Raw genomic sequence first — 16821 nt, forward strand, 5'->3', positions numbered from 1 at the left:
TGCAGGTATTGCAAATCAGATAATATATTTTATTTATTACTATAAAATCCTATAAGAAACTTCATATCTCTGTTTATGCCCTGTGAATATAAGGAAGCTTCTTATACATAGATGCCATTTATATGTCAGAGCTTACATATCCTATTGACCATCATATAATAAATGTTACTAATTGGTCTGCTAACTGCATGAGGGATTTGCCATAATTAAAATAATGAAAAAATTAATTTACAGCTTTTGACTCCAAATGATGGATGAATAATCTGTATCAAATTTCTTATATTTTGACTTATTATATGGAAGTATCTTTTTAAAAAAATCTATAAGTTTTATCCCTCTAATCTCTTTCCAAACCTATCACATCAGATAGTTTGGAATCAGCGCTCCAAACAGGTAAACACGCATTTGGTTCAGCATCAGATCCTTCAGCTCGGAGACAGTTGGAAGAGATTTTCTTTAGGTGCTACTTGCAACAAAATTGTTCTTTCTAAACTGCAAGTTTAGGATTTTGCTACAAATAGCACATGTTGGGCTGGATTTTCGGCTCATTTGCGCCCCGTTTAGCGCCTGGGTGAGGCGCAAAAATGATTTTTTCTTTTAAGCGTGAAACGAGGCGCACAAGATTTTGCGCCCGGGCGGAAATTTCGGCAACGGTTTTGCAGCGACACTAAATCTTAGCGCCCGCCTGCCGTTTTCACCATTTGGATGAAGTAAATCGTCATGCATCGCTGTGCTAGCGCCCCGGGCGGAACTTTCGAGCCTATCGCCCGATTTAGCATCCGCCCGGGAACCCGGCAGCAAAAACCAGTTGCACCGAGGGCGCACCAGGCACTAATGGCGCCATCTTGGAAACGGAGGAGAAAGTCAGAGTTGTGAGTGATTAAAAGCATTTGGAGAAGAACGCTACGTTACCGCATACTTTTCATTGTGAAGTTTATGTGAGTTTCTAGTTTTTTTAAAAAAAGGATATTTAAGGACATATTAAAAGATGTGAGCCATACTATATTAGCCATTAATCCTGGCTACTATATTTATACGGTGTCGAGCTGGAAGAAAGCTTAGTGATGATCATTTTCAACGTAATCGAAAAAGTCGCAGACGTATGGGGAGGGGGCCTTACCCCCAACGGGCTTACAGAGAACATCGCTCAGACCTGCAGCTCTCTGAGGCAGTGCGTTAGAAGGTTGCGCTTATGAAAAGAAGTGCTGTCAGAGATATGCCAGCTCATACAGATGGACCTATAACTTACCAGCGGCAACAGGACTGCACTCCCGTCGAGGTGAAGGTGACTATGACACTTGCCTTCTATGCCTCCGGCTCCTTTCAGGCATCAGCAGGGGACATATGCTCCATCTCGCAGCACGCTACACATAGCTGCATTCTCCAGGTGACTATTGCACTGTTTGTATGCAGAATGGACTTTATAAACTTCCCAATGACCAAGGAGACCCAGAGTGAGAGGGCTGTAGGTTTTGGATGATTTGCTGGCTTCCCCAAAGTTCAGGGTGCCATTGACTCTACACATATCGCTCTGCGAGCACCTTTACAGAATCCAAAGCTTTACCAAAACCGAAAGGGAATTCACTCCATGAACGTACATATCGTCTGCGACCATACTCAGCGCATCATGGCAGTCAATGCCCAATATCCAGGGAGCATCGATGATGCTTTCATCTTGCGTGAGAGCAGTGTCTCAGGCATGTTCCAACATCAACCACAAGGCCAGAGCTGGATGCTGGGGGACAAAGGTTACGGCATCGCCACCTGGCTCATGACCCCCCTCCGGAACCCTGAGACAGAAGCTGAGCATCGCTATAATGAGAGCCATGCAGCCACTTGCAACATCGTTGAACTGACAATTGGAGTGCTCAAGCAGCACTTCCGATGCCTGGACCACTCTGGAGACTGCCTGCAATACTTCCCCAGCAGGTCTGAGTTCATTGTGGTGTGCTGCATGCTACACAACTTAGCTATCATGAGGGTACAGGAATTGCCACTGCGGACTGCAGGACCATCTCAGGTGAGAGGGGCAGGGGTGGGGGGGAAACAGGGGGCAGGAGGAGGAAGACAAGGAAGAGGAACCTGGCGGGCAGCCCATGCCACCACCCCCACAGGGGAGGCATCATGGAAATGTTGCCGCTGCAAGATCCTTACGGCAGCAGATCATAATTCAACGCTTTGCTTGAAGAGTGAACGGCACATTTGACCATTGCCTGGCCACTTTATCCAGCCATGTTGACTATTCCCACTCTTATTCCACAAATGAAACACTACACAGGAATGGTTATGGCGAACAAAAGAATTTAACATTGTTAACTTTTATAACTTTGTTAACATAATTTTCAAACTTTTAAATTTTAATAAAATAACAAATGATCTGCATCCAGCAATGTAATTAAACAAAAACAACAACAATATTCTAACCAACAGAATGCACAACATAATGCAGCAACCCCTGTCCCACTGTCTTTCATATCCAAAGTAAAATTATTAGTGATAATCACTACTTATTTCAATTTTCCCAATTTATGACCAAATACTGTCCAGCAGATGTTCCACAAATTGGGAGGAGTGTTTAATTTTTTCCATATGCTTCTTGCGAAGTCTTCGCCATGGTGAAGATTGTGTGAGACAGGAAACACTCAAGCCTGCTGCACAATGTTTGGTAAGCAGTGATTATTTTGTGTGCTCACAGCATGCTGGGATATATTATAAGTATATGACTTACAGTCTGCTGATTAATATTCCTTGAAAGCTTCAAACACTGAAGAAAGGACAATAATTGATCGCTGCTAACACAGTAAAACCCTGCGATCAAAAGCTGCAATAGGCACTATTGTGATAAAATATATTCAACTTGCTGCATAATCCGGTTGTCCAATAATACTTACAGTGCACATTTAATATACATTTGTACATTATAAGTTTTATAAGTATACCTCTGTATATGTTAACTGCGCACCTATAGTACCATGCACTAGTACTATACACCAGTATATACAACACAATCTGTACTGGCGAGTATCCTGTGACCATCCATGTATCATGACCCAGATTAGTTTCACTCTGCAGATGACAATACTGTTGTATTTTAAAGTAGATTATATAAAATGGCACTTCATTCATTTTTTTGGACCAGGCGACGCAAAAAGAAATACAGCACCACAGTTGCCAGAGAGTTGATGATTTACTGGGGAAAGAGAAGTGTAATAAAGATGCGAGAGAGTAGAACATTTTCAAGATTCGTATCTGTAATGGGGAATCATTCGGAAGACAAAAAGGATCTTAAAAGGATAAATCAGAAGCAGTGGCCAAACTCTGTGCAACAGAGCTGTCTCCATTTAAAGGATGTTTTCACCCACTGTTCATACAGTGCTTGTCCTTTGAATGCATGGGGCTGGATGGTTTTCTCATCTGATCTGAGCCGCACTGATCTGCATGGGATGGCGGGAGTGTGTCTGCCGCCTCCTGCTATCAGTTTCACCGTGTCCATTTCACTCCCCGTCTCTGGGAGGCCAGCTGGGCTACACCAGGGAGGGAGGGGGGCAAACAGACAGTTCGGCGGCTCACATGGTGTGCCGTGTGAACAGTAAAACAAAAGCCCTACTCTGCACAAGCGAAGAAAATCAAATGAAAATTAAATAAAAAGGAAAGCTGGGAACCCACTGCTAACTTTGATGCTCTCCCGTTGCTCAGCAACCAACAGTGTCTGGCTACATCTTTTTTCCGGTTCCAAATCTACCCACTTTGCCCTGATCTTCAAACATGTCAAGATGTTTAAATGAAAGAACAGCGTAGGGCAGCATCAGATTAATGAGCTAGGAAGAGGGCGATATTACTTGGGTATCTTTATTTCCTCCCCCCGCGGCCCCCCACCAAACCTGCTCCCTTTTAGCTCTGTGGGATCTTGGTGTTCTATATAACACCAAATGCACCCCCGTTCACGTCCTAGTTACAAAATACTCAAGGCAAGTTCATTATTAAGGGCTCCAGTTAGCAGAATTCTCGCTAGATTCGAGCCCAATGGTTCGCCTAATGGTTGAGCCGACCCTGGCTCTTGTAGCACACAAAGATAGCCACCAATGCACTTATACCATGCTGCCTGAATGTAATAAAGTCCTCGGTTTAATGGCCTTGGAAGTTACACGTGGTTTATCAGGAGGACATCGAAGTACAGGAACATCTTACGAGATCTCAGAAAGCAATCTTAATAATGTGTAAAGATCATTCATGGCAAATAGTGTGCCAAACTAAGCCTACCTATGCGTCATGCATTTTAGGAGGCAACCCACAGAGTGCTGGGAGACAGCAACAGCATGAGAACAAATAGAGTGTCAGATTTATAATTGAAATAATAAAAGGAATGAATCAAGAAAAATTGTACTCACTCTAATGACTCTTGAAAGATCATTAAACTTTTTTCGGCACTGCTACCCACTCTTGGCCACTGTGTCTGAAGCAGAGACCTCCTCAGCGATTTCCCTCCATATTCTATGAAAAATGGATGGCAGGGGTCTAAGATCCACCCCTCCAGTGTAATTCTTGCCATCTCCTCTCCACAGCCTCCACAAGAGCTTTGTTAGCCTCTTGAGTAAATCGCCTGGCACGCTGTCTGCTATCCTCCTCCTCCTCCACGATCAAAATCGAATTATAAAATGGCTGATTCAGCCCCGGGTGTATTGCACATCAGCGCGGCCATGCCCTGCATTAGCGTTTGCGATCAGACAGCAGACAAGAAGCGCGGGAAAATAAAAATTCCCACATTTGCAGAACGGACTATTTTTTTAGCGACGGAACTTTCGGCTCCGGCACACAAATTCTGTGCTGCAACGCCGGAGTTAACACTAATACTCATGGTGAACTTTCATTTGGCGAAAGTTGCACGCCATCGCAAAATGGGCGAAATCGCAAAAAGCCGAAAATCCAGCCCATAGACTATTTCCCCCAATATTTCAGAGTACAAATGCATTGCCCTACCTGAGCAAACAGACTGTAAATTTGTAGTGAGATCACACTCAACCCTCGATCCCTTAATTTGACAAATCTTGATCGTTGACAGCATGCTCACCTTGAAAAGTTCTGATCGAGGTTGATGAATTGATAAGATGACAATTTGATTTTTGTGAGCTAGTTCAGAAAGTAAGACAATAATCTGGTTGGACGTCATACTGTCCAGGCCTGTGGTTGGTTCATCGAGCAAAATGACTTCTGATTAAAAAAAAATAATAATTTATTAAAGTATAATATATAATGTACAACTGTTTTCTCACTGATAATATTGCAAGAATGAACTTTGGCCCTTCACAAAGATTTCTCAATTTAAAAAAATTGCATTCCAAGAAACGGTTAGTATCCTCTTGTCAATATAGCACAATTGTTTGAAAGGTAATACTGTAGCGTTAAAAAAATCATTTGTAAATGATACAATAACTTAAGATAATGCACTCTTTAGTTGCTGGTTAAGAATTATAATTGCTAAATTAATGGGAAGAAAAGGAAAAATCAAGTCAAATAATCAAATATTTTAAATATAAAATTAAATTCAGTTTCAAAGCTGTGACCAAATATTGTGTGCTCAGACTAAACTCCAGCTTTCCTCCCATTGTAGTTGAATTCAAAACCTTCAATTAAATTATTACTTTTTTAATAATTCCCAGGTATTCTTTGAAGTACCCTGTATCACATTAATGTAAAAGTGGATTAAAATTATATTAAAACACGGTCTTACTGGGATCTTGGAGAAGCTGTGCTGCTATAGAGACCCGACATCTTTCACCACCAGAAATCCCCCGAAAAACACGGCCTCCAATCACGTGATTGGCTACATGACTCAGGCTGAGCTCTAACATGACAGACTTCACCTACAGACACCAGTATACAAGATCTATTAATGCATTTTTCATTGTGTTTCAATCCTATGGTCAACCATAGCCTAATAATCTTTACCAGGGTAAATCACATGTTAAAATAATCAAAGTGCAAACAGCAGAGCAGTGAAACATGCAGCCTTATGCCCAAGCCAAGCGATCCTACAACAAACAATGGCACCTAAATCTTCTCTCTACATTAATATAATTCTTCAACAAATTAAGAACTAAAACGTACAGCAGTTCATGGAGCTTATCAGAGAAAGTGTGTGTGTATAAAAGCCAAGTGTACTTTATTTGCACGTAGTGCTGAATTTTATCAACCTCGGTGGGTCTGGGGTGGGCGACGTCTTCAACGAGTCACTACCCCGCAGCTATGTCGTTTCCGGCCTCCGACATGATTTTACGATGATGGGGCTTGTTAAGCCCACTTGGCGAGGTTCCCGGCCAATTACAAGGAAGCGGGTCTAATGACATCGTCGATGATACGTCATCAGTCGGTTTCCTTAAAGGGACCACGTCCATATTTATTCTGAGTTGTGCTATCAGTATTCTGCAGCACTGAGGTACTGCAAACACTGACAAGCACTGCACAAAGGTGCACGGTTGCACCCAGGCTCTCCCATGACACCCTCCATATGCTTATGGAGGGAGTCACAGCACGCAGGGAGGTTTGCTTCCCTTCCAATGGGTGGACGATGTCATGTTTGTAAATACAATGTAACACCACTGTATTACTGTATACACTCAACTTAGATGCACACCTTGACCATAGGGGGTGAACTTGTGGGAGACACTCCTTACCTGATCACACAGGTATATAAAGGGAGGTCCCATGCAGGGTCATCACTTCTGGGGTCCTGTAATAAAGAGTTAAGGCCACAGAGTGGCCTTGTCCTTGGAATGTGCCTCGTGTGGTTTCATACTGTAGAGTAAGGACTTTACATTGGCGACGAGAAACGGGAATTCACGACCCATGTGAATGGCCACCGGTAGCACAGAGGAACGGTACTGTGTTGGGGAAAACTGGGACGATTTTGGCGAGAGGCTTCAGCAAAGTTTTGTTACGAAAGACTGGCTGGGCGATGCAGCGGCCGACAAGCGAAGGGCTCATCTCCTGACCAGCTGCGGGCCAAAGACTTATGCGCTCATGAAGGACTTACTGGCACCCGAAAAGCCGTCAGACAAAACCTTTGAAGAGCTCAGCAAATTAATCAGGGAGCACCTCAAATCGGCGAGCAGCATACACATGGCTCGATACAGATTCGGCACCCACTGACGTCGTGAAGGACAGAGCATACCGGACCTCTGGCATTTGGCCAGCCTCTAAGTTCACAGACGCCTGCAGTGGGGAGATGCCAAGGGACTTCTTTATCGAGGGTATCAGTCATGCGGGAATTTTTCGCAAGTTAATTGAGACCAAGGACTTGACCTTGGAAGCAGCAGCGTTGTTAGCTCAAACTTTCATGGCGGGGGAGGAAGACATGAAAATGATTTACGCGCGCAATTCTGCCTCTAACGCGCCGATGGATCAGGGAGTCAACATCATCAATGCTACTCAGATCCCCGCAGACAGGCAGGGGCAGTCTGACATTTACCAGGCAGCAATAGACCCCAGAGCAGGACCTCAACAGAGACAATGGCAGGCTGAACGGACGTTCACGCCATCACAGTGGACAATGTGGCCCGGGATGGGGCCATTGACACCCACTAATAGGGTACTTAAGAGCAGCCAAAGGGACAGTCAGCGCGAATTCCAGGCCATAGTTCCTTTGTCCCCAACAATGGAAATTTTAACTCATGCTGGAGGTGTGGGGGAAAACATTCAGCCAGATCTTGCAGATCCCAACCTCAGTGGCCATTTAGCTCGAATGTGCAGAAAACCTACAACCAGACTAATATATGAGGCAGGTGGACCAGAAGAGGGTTCTGTGAGGCAGGATGATTTTTGGGGCAAATCGATGGACGCCGAGGATCAGTGGGTCCATGCGGCGAATATTCACAGTTCATACACCAAAACGCCACCAATGATGATGAGGGTTTTGTTGAACAGTATCTCACTACAAATGGAGCTGGACACCAGGGCCAGCCAGTCACTCATGGGCGTTCAGCAATTTGAGAAGCTATGGCCACTCAAAGCCAGTAGACCCAAATTAGAATGTATTGAGACACAATTACGGACTTACACCAAAGAAATCATTCCGATGCTAGGCAGTGCAATGGGTTAGTGAGCCGGCTGCCACTCTGAATTGTCCCGGGCAATGGTCCCGCACTGTTGGGGAGGAGCTGGTTAGCCGAGATGAACTAGAAATGGAGGGATGTTCACGCACTGTCCTCGGTGGAGCGAAATTCGTGCTCACAAATCCTACAACAATTCGAGTCACGATTCCAACCGGGCGTCTGGACTTTCAAAGGCACTAAAGTAGTGATACACATCACCCCAGACGCCAGGCCAGCGCACCACAAAGCCAGAGCGGTGCCATATGTGATGCGGGAAAAAATCGAGAGCGAATTGGACCGGCTGTTGCGAGAGGACATCATCTCGCCTGTTGAATTCAGCGACTGGGCGAGCCCCATCGTTCCCGTTCTAAAAGCGGATGGCTCCATCAGGATCTGTGGCGACTACAAGACCAATACCCGCTCCCAAGAGCGGAGGACCTCTTCGCCACGCTGGCAGGCGGCAAGCTGTTCACCAAGTTGGACCTCACTTCAGCCTATATGACCCAAGACTTGGCCAACGAATCCAAACGACTGACCACCATCACCACGCACAAGGGACAGTTTGCGTATAACAGGTGCCCGTTTGGCATTCGATCAGCGGCCGCGGTTTTTCAACGTAACATGGAAAGCCTGCTTAAATCCATCTGGGAACGATCGTATTCCAGGATGACATCCTCATCACGGGTCGAGACACCGAGGAACACCTCCACAACCTGGAGGTGGTGCTACGCCAACTGGACCGGGTACGCCTGCGACTAAATGCATGTTCTTAGCTCCCGAGGTTGAGTTTCTGGGCAGGAGGGTTGCTGCAGATGGGATTCGGCTCACCGAATCCAAAACAGAGGCGATTCGACGAGCACCCAGGCCCTGCAACACATCGGAGCTGCGTTCATTCCTGGGACTGTTGAACTATTTCAGGAACTTTCTGCCGAACTTGAGCACGTTGTTGGAGCCGCTACACGTGCTCCTGCGTAAGGGTTGCGATTGGTTTTGGGGAGACCGTCAAGAACTGGCTTTTAATCGGGCGCAAAACCTACTTTGTTCAAACAAGTTGTTGACCCTGTATGACCCCTGTAAACGTTTAGTTCTGACATGTGATGCATCATCCTATGGGATTGGGTGCGTGTTACAGCAGGGTAATGCTGAGGGTCAGCTACAACCTGTGGCTTATACCTCCAGGACGCTCTCTCAAGCAGAATGGGACTATGGGATGGTCGAGAAGGAACGCTTGCATGTGTCTATGGTGTAAAAAAAAAAAGCATCAGTACCTCTTAGTTAGGAAGTTTGAATTAGAGACGGACCACAAGCCACTCACATCCCTGTTGTCAGACAGCAAGGCTGTCAATGCCAACGCATCAGCTCGCATACAGCGATGGGCTCTCACGCTAGCTGCTTATGACTACTCCATCCGGCACCAGCCCGGCACTGAAAACTACACTCACGCACTCAGCAGGCTCCCACTGGCCACCACCGAGGGGGCAGCTGAGCAAAGCGCTGAGATGGTCATGGCTGTCGATGCCTTTGACAGTGCAGGCTCCCCCATCACAGCCCGCCAGGTCAAAATCTGGACAAACAGAGATGCACTCCTATCCTTGATAAGAAATGTGTCCTGACTGAGGATTGGGCGCCCACACATGGTGCATGCCCTGAGGAGGAGGTCAGACTATTCCACGGGCAGATGGATGAGCTCTCCATCCAAGCCGACCGCCTGTTATGGGGCAGCTGGGTAGTCATGCCCCAGAAGGGCAGGGAGGCATTCATCAGGGAACTCCACAGCGAGCACCCAGGCATTGTGATGATGAAGGGCGGTAAGAGAAGGGGTAACCAGCCGTGGATAATGAAGGAAATAAGGGAGAGTATCAAATTAAAAACCAATGCGTATAAGGTGGCCAAGGTAGTGGGAAACAAGAAGATTGGGAAAATTTTAAACGACAGCAAAGAATGACTAAGAAAGCAATGAAGAAAGGAAAGATAGATTACGAAAGTAAACTTGCGCAAAACATAAATCAGATAGTAAAAGCTTTTACAGATATATAAAACGGAAAAGTGTGACTAAAGTAAATGTTGGTCCCTTAGAAGGTGAGAAGGGGAATTTAATAATGGGAAATGTGGAAATGGCTGAGACTTTAAACAATTATTTTGCTTCGGTCTTCACAATGGAAGACACAAAAACCATGCCAAAAATTGCTGGTCACGGGAATGTGGGAAGGGAGGACCTTGAGATAATCACCATCACTAGGGGGGGTAGTGCTGGATAGGCTAATGGGACTCAAGGTAGACAAGTCCCCTGGTCCGGATGAAATGCATCCCAGGGTATGAAAAGAGATGGCGGAAGTTACAGCAGATGCATTCGTTATAATCTACCAAAATTCTCTGGACTCTGGGGAGGTACCAGCGGATTGGAAAGCAGTTAATGTAACGCCTCTGTTTAAAAAAGGGGGCAGACAAAAGGCAGGTAACTATAGGCCGGTTAGTTTAACATCTGTAGTGGGGAAAATGCTTGAAGCTATCATTAAGGAAGAAATAGCGGGACATCTAGATAGGAATAGTGCAATCAAGCAGACGCAACATGGATTCATGAAGGGGAAATCATGTTTAACTAATTTACTGGAATTCTTTGAGGATATAACGAGCATGGTAGATAGAGGTGTACCGATGGATGTGGTGTATTTAGATTTCCAAAAGGCATTCGATAAGGTGCCACACAAAAGGTTACTGCAGAAGATAAATGTACGCGGAGTCAGAGGAAATGTATTAGCATGGATCGAGAATTGGCTGGCTAACAGAATGCAGAGAGTCGGGATAAATGGGTCCTTTTCGGGGTGGAAATCGGTGGTTAGTGGTGTGCCACAGGGATCGGTGCTGGGACCACAACTGTCTACAATATACATAGATGACCTGGAAGAGGGGACAGAGTGTAGTGTAACAAAATTTTCAGATGACACAAAGATTAGTGGGAAAGCGGGTTGTGTAGAGGACACAGAGAGGCTGCAAAGAGATTTAGATAGGTTAAGCGAATGGGCTAAGGTTTGGCAGATGGAATACAATGTTGGAAAATGTGAGGTCATCCACCTTGGGAAAAAAAAAACAGTAAAAGGGAATATTATTTGAATGGGGAGAAATTACAACATGCTGCGGTGTAGAGGGACCTGGGGATCCTTGTGCATGAATCCCAAAAAGTTAGTTTGCAGGTGCAGCAGGTAATCAGGAAGGCGAATGGAATGTTGGCCTTCATTGCGAGAGGGATGGAGTACAAAAGCAGGGAGGTCCTGCTGCAACTGTATAGGGTATTAGTGAGGCCGCACTCGGAGTACTGCGTGCAGTTTTGGTCACCTTACTTAAGGAAAGATATACCAGCTTTGGAGGGGGTACAGAGACGAGTCACTAGGCTGATTCCGGAGATGAGAGGGTTACCTTATGATGATAGATTGAGCAGACTGGGTCTTTACTCGTTGGAGTTCAGAAGGATGAGGGGTGATTATAGAAACATAGAAAATAGGTGCAGGAATAGGCCATTCGGCCCTTCAAGCCTGCACCGTCATTCAATGAGTTCATGGCTGAACATGCAACTTCAGAACCCAAATCCTACTTTCTCGCCATACCCCTTGATCCCCCTAGTAGTAATCCTTAGTTCTGGACTTATAGAAACATTTAAAATAATGAAAGGGATAAGACAAGATAGAGAGGTTGTTTCCACTGGTCAGGGAGACTAGAACTAGGGGGCACAGCCTCAAAATATGGGGGAGCCAATTTAAAACCGAGTTGAGAAGGAATTTCTTCTCCCAGAGGGTTGTGAATCTGTGGAATTCTCTGCCCAAGGAAGCAGTTGAGGCTAGCTCATTGAATGTATTCAAATCACAGAGAGTTAGATTTTTAACCAATAAGGGAATTAAGGATTACGGAGAGCGGGCGGGTAAGTGGAGCCGAGTCCACGGCCAGATTAGCCATGATCTTGTTGAATGGTGGAGCAGGCTCGAGGGGCTAGATGGCCTACTCCTGTTCCTAATTCTTCTGTTCTTCTGTTCTTATGAAGGCCATTGCCCGGTCACACGTTTGGTGGCCTGGAATTGAGTCAGACCTGGAACACTGTGTTCGCAGGTGTACGACCTGTGCCCAGCTGGGTAATGCCCCCAGGGAGACCCCACTCAGCCCGTGGCCCTGGCCCACCAAGCCATGGTGACGCATTCATTTTGACTACGCGGGCCCGCTCATGGGGAAGATGTTCCTCATTGTTGTAGATGCGTACTCGAAATGGATCGAGTGCATCATCCTGAATTCTTGCACATCATCCACCACCGTGGAAAGCCTACGTGCGATCTTTGCAACCCATGGCTTGCCAGACATCCTGGTTAGTGATAATGTCCCGTGTTTCGCAAGCTATGAATTCCGGGAGTTTATGTCGGGCAATGTCTTCAACCACGTCAGAACTGCGCCGTTCAAGCCGGCCTCCAATGGCCAGGCGGAACGGGCAGTCCAAATCATTAAGCAAGGCATGCTCAGGATACAAGGACCCTCCCTACAATGCCGCCTATCGCGACTGCTGCTGGCCTATAGATCTCACCCGCACTCGCTCACGGGGATCCCGCCCGCAGAGCTACTCATGAAACGGATACTCAAAACTCGGTTGTCCCTCATCCACCCAGTCCTGACCGACATAGTTGAGGGCAAGCGCAAGTCACAAAACGAGTACCATGACCGTAATTCAAGGGGGAGATGTATAGAAATAAATTATCCTGTATTCGTCCTCAATCATGCCATGGGGCCCAAATGGCTTGAGGGTACTGTAATTGGCAAAGAGGGGAATAGGGTCATCGTGGTAAAACTCAGCAATGGCCAGATATGCCGTAAGCATCTGGGCCAAGTTAAAAAAAAGGTTCAGCATGGACATGGAGGAACCTGAAGAAGACCATGAGATGGAGCTCACACTACCGCCAGCGAACGTGCAACAAGAGCAATCAGAAGAATGCACAGTCCCCTGAGGTCAGCCCGGACAGGCCGGAATCACCACAGGTGACAGACACTCACGTCAGTGTCCAACAACCAGAGCCCCAACTGCGGCGCTCCACAAGGGAGTGCAGACCACCTGAAAGACTAAACCTATGATCCCAGTAAGACTTTGGGGGGGGAGAAGGTGGTGTCATGTTTGTAACTACAATGTAACACCACTGTATTACTGTCTACACTCAACTTAGATGCACACCTTGACCACAAGGGGTGAACTTGTGGGAGACACTCCTTACCTGATCACACAGGTATATAAAGGGAGGTCCCACTTCTGGGGTCCTGTAATAAAAAGTTAAGGTCACAGAGTGGCCTTGTCCCTGGAATGTGCCTCGTGTGGTTTCATGCTGTAGAGTAAGGACTTTACAGAAGAGACCTCCCCAGGACACCAACTCAGCTTGGTTGCACATTGCACAGGAGGCCACAAGCAGAGATGTCATCAGGAGGACCTGGCTGCAGTGGCGTAAACCTTTCAATGATCTCAGTAGAGCATGAAATGTTATTGCAAAGCCACACTCAACCTCATCCAGCTGTGCCACTCATCACAACCCCATCACTCTGCCTTCCTTACCCTACTCATCCTTACTTACACCTTCACCCATCTCTCTGTTTACATTATCGCTTCCCCATCTCACTAGCCACCCCTCATACTCACTCTCATCATTGTCCAATCATACCAACTAACAACACACAAGGGTAGGCACTTAGGTGTTATCGTGAATGTTCATGACAAGTTTCTGTTAATGTGTTGTCAAACATTAAAATCTTTACTTTCAACACTTTGCCTTCTTGGACAGGTCTGGGTGCACATTTGGAAGTGACTTAGTGAGTTGCAGTGAATGGTGAAAAATAACAGTACCCCCTGCAATGATGATAAGTATAAAAGGAATGGCTTGGGCATTGTAGGGATGCTTAATGGTGTTGGTGTGGGGTGGTGCCAACCTGGTGCATCATGTGGCAGTCAGGGTGTACAACATCAAGTGAAGTCAATCTGGCTATGGTGAGGCCATCCCTGTGATCAGGTGCTGATGCCCTGTGTCCTGTGCAGCATCAGGTGATTGTGGAGAAGGCTGGTGCTGTTGATAGTGCTGCTGATGTGCCTGGTGATGCTGGTGTTGTTGGTGATGCTGGTGTGCCTGCTGATGCTGGTGTTGGTGCTGATTGTGGTGGGATTCTGAGGACCAAGGTGAGATTTTTCAAGGGCACTGATGCTGATTGGAATAGATGGCAGCTGAAGTTGAGATCACAAAAGCGATCTCTCAATGGTGAGTTTCCTCCAAGGAGGATACACCGGATAGAGAGTTCACTAAAAACACTTCAAATCTCCACAAAGCTAAAAAGTGTATTCTAAATCCTGAAGGCTCCAGCTTCTAAGATTGGAAATTGAACAGCTGTGAAATGGTAGCTTTTTGAAACATAGAAAATAGGTGCAGGAGTAGGCCATTCAGCCCTTTGAGCCTGCACCACCATTCAGTAAGATCATGGTCGATCATTCACCTCAGTACTCCTTTCCTGCTTTCTTTCCATACCCCTTGATCCCTTTAGCCGTAAGGGCCATATCCAACTCCCTCTTGAATATATCCAATGAACTGGCATCAATGACTCTCTGTGGAAGCGAATTCCACAGGTTAACAACTCTGGGTGAAGAAGTTTCTCCTCATCTCGGTCCTAAATGGCTTACCCCTTATCCTTAGACTGTGACCCCTGGTTCTGGACTCCCCTCACATCAGGAACATTCTTCCTGCATCTAACCTGTCCAGTCCCGTCAGAATTTTATATGTTTCTATGCGATACCCTCTAAACTCCAGTGAATACAGGCCCAGTCGATCCAATCTCTCCTCATATGACAATCCTGCCATACCGGGAATCAGTCTGGTGAAACTTCACTGCACTCCCTCAATAACATCCTTCCTCAGATTAGGAGACCAAAACTGAACACAATATTGCAGGTGAGGCCTCACCAAGGCCCTGTACAGCTACAGCATGACCTCCCTGCTCCGATACTCAAATCACCTAGCTATGAAGGCGAACATACCATTCTTCACCGCCTGCTGCACCTGCATGCCAACCTTCAATGACTGATGTACTATGACACCCAGGTCTCGTTGCAACTCCCCTTTTCCTAATCAGTCACCATTCAGATAATATTCCGTCTTCCTGTTTTTGCCACCAAAGTGGATAACCTCACATTTATCCACATTATACTGCATCTGCCATGCATTTGCCCACTCACCTAACCTGTAAATCTCACCCTGCAGCCTCTTAGCATCCTCCTCACAGCTCACACCACCACCCAGCTTCGCGTCATCTGCAAACTTGGAGATATTACTCTCAATTTCTTCATCTATATCATTGATGTATATTGTAAATTGCTGGGGTCCCAGCACGGAGCCCTGTGGCACTCCACTAATCACTGCCTGCCATTCTGAAAAGGACCAGTTTATCCCAACTCTCTGCTTCCTGCCTGCCAACCAGTTCTGTGTTCCTAACACAGATGAGACTGCACACAGGAAGGTTAAAGTAACAGTGACCTCAGTCTTTATTAAGACACTCCAGAGTGAGGAACAGGCCTTAGAGGCCGGCTTATATACAGCGCTCCTAAGAGATGTTGGGATCCATTGGGACTTCAGGGGGTCCGCTCCCTGGTGGCAGAACATGGGAGTGCATGCTTTACAGATACACAACACCATGTGGTTTAATTTTGCACACCAATCTCTTGTGTGGGACCTTGTCAAAAGCCTTTTGAAAGTCCAAATACAGCACATCCACTGGTTCTCCCTTGTCCACTCTACTAGTTACATCCTCAAAAAATTATAGAAGATTTGTCAAGCAAGAATTCCCTTTCATAAATCCATGTTGACTTGGACCACTTTTATGCCACTTTTTCAGCTGTCAACTATTCACAGCAACGGAGAGTAATTGAAAACCCGACACAGTTACATGACCTGATCCCTGAGCGCAGGGATTCTTGAAAAAAAACTTGGAAAAATTGTTAGGACCTGGCAAAATACTGCTTAAATACCTTAAGTATATCAATTGCCTGACCCACTGCTTAGTGCCGGATCTGCAAACCGCAAGCAGAGCCGACACTTGGGAAATTTAAAAGGAGGCAGGTTCAGAGCAGACGTCCGTCCCGCTGTCAATCGCTGCCATTTTGTCAGCGTACCCGGTGCAGAGTCCATTTCAGGCACCCAGTGTCAACATCAAGCAGTCTCAGGTCAGGAGTAGCACCAATTAGATTCAGAGTAAAGCTCTCTATACTGTGCTCCAACAATGTATATAACGCTAATATTGAAACAAGACCCTCTTCTACACCAGTGTAATATTTCCATTTCCCACAACAGTTATGCTTATGACCTCTTTTACTGAGATCTCCATTTAGGTCAAACAAAATACCAGTTTTGTGCTCTGGATGCAAGCCTGGTGGGAACTGGGTTGAGAACATTGAAATTCATTATTTATTCTGCTAGCATAAGACCCCTGTAAAACAGTGGTGATATGATAAAAGTATCACACTAACAGTGCCTATAACTCTATGTTGCCACTGATAATATCCTTTCAAAAAATAGTTTCTGTGCTAACCCGGATTCAAAAAAACAAAGTGTACCTTTTTTTTGATGGCGTTAGAATGTCCACGAAGTGTTAGTAAGGCTGTGTAAGTCAGTGTTTCCTCCACTGTGAGGTAGCTGAGTAAATTGTCACTCTGAAGAAGAAAAGAGAGTGCTGTGAGTTC

The 16821-nt window shown here is 45.9% G+C and overlaps 1 protein-coding gene across 1 annotated transcript in view; it reads right to left on the reverse strand.

The window, feature by feature from the left end:
• Window positions 1-16821, reverse strand: part of abcg5 (ATP-binding cassette, sub-family G (WHITE), member 5) — a 90072-nt gene that overhangs the window by 52545 nt on the left and 20706 nt on the right. Inside the window, exons 4-6 of the mRNA XM_070890962.1 lie at window positions 16696-16791; window positions 5729-5861; window positions 5069-5208 (exon numbers count right to left, since the gene is read on the reverse strand). Of these exons, the coding sequence (XP_070747063.1) occupies window positions 5069-5208; window positions 5729-5861; window positions 16696-16791 (369 nt within the window). The remainder of the gene's footprint in view (window positions 1-5068; window positions 5209-5728; window positions 5862-16695; window positions 16792-16821) is intronic.

Source organism: Pristiophorus japonicus, chromosome 9 (genome assembly GCF_044704955.1).
Source record: "Pristiophorus japonicus isolate sPriJap1 chromosome 9, sPriJap1.hap1, whole genome shotgun sequence".
Classification (NCBI taxonomy): Eukaryota; Metazoa; Chordata; class Chondrichthyes; family Pristiophoridae; genus Pristiophorus; species Pristiophorus japonicus.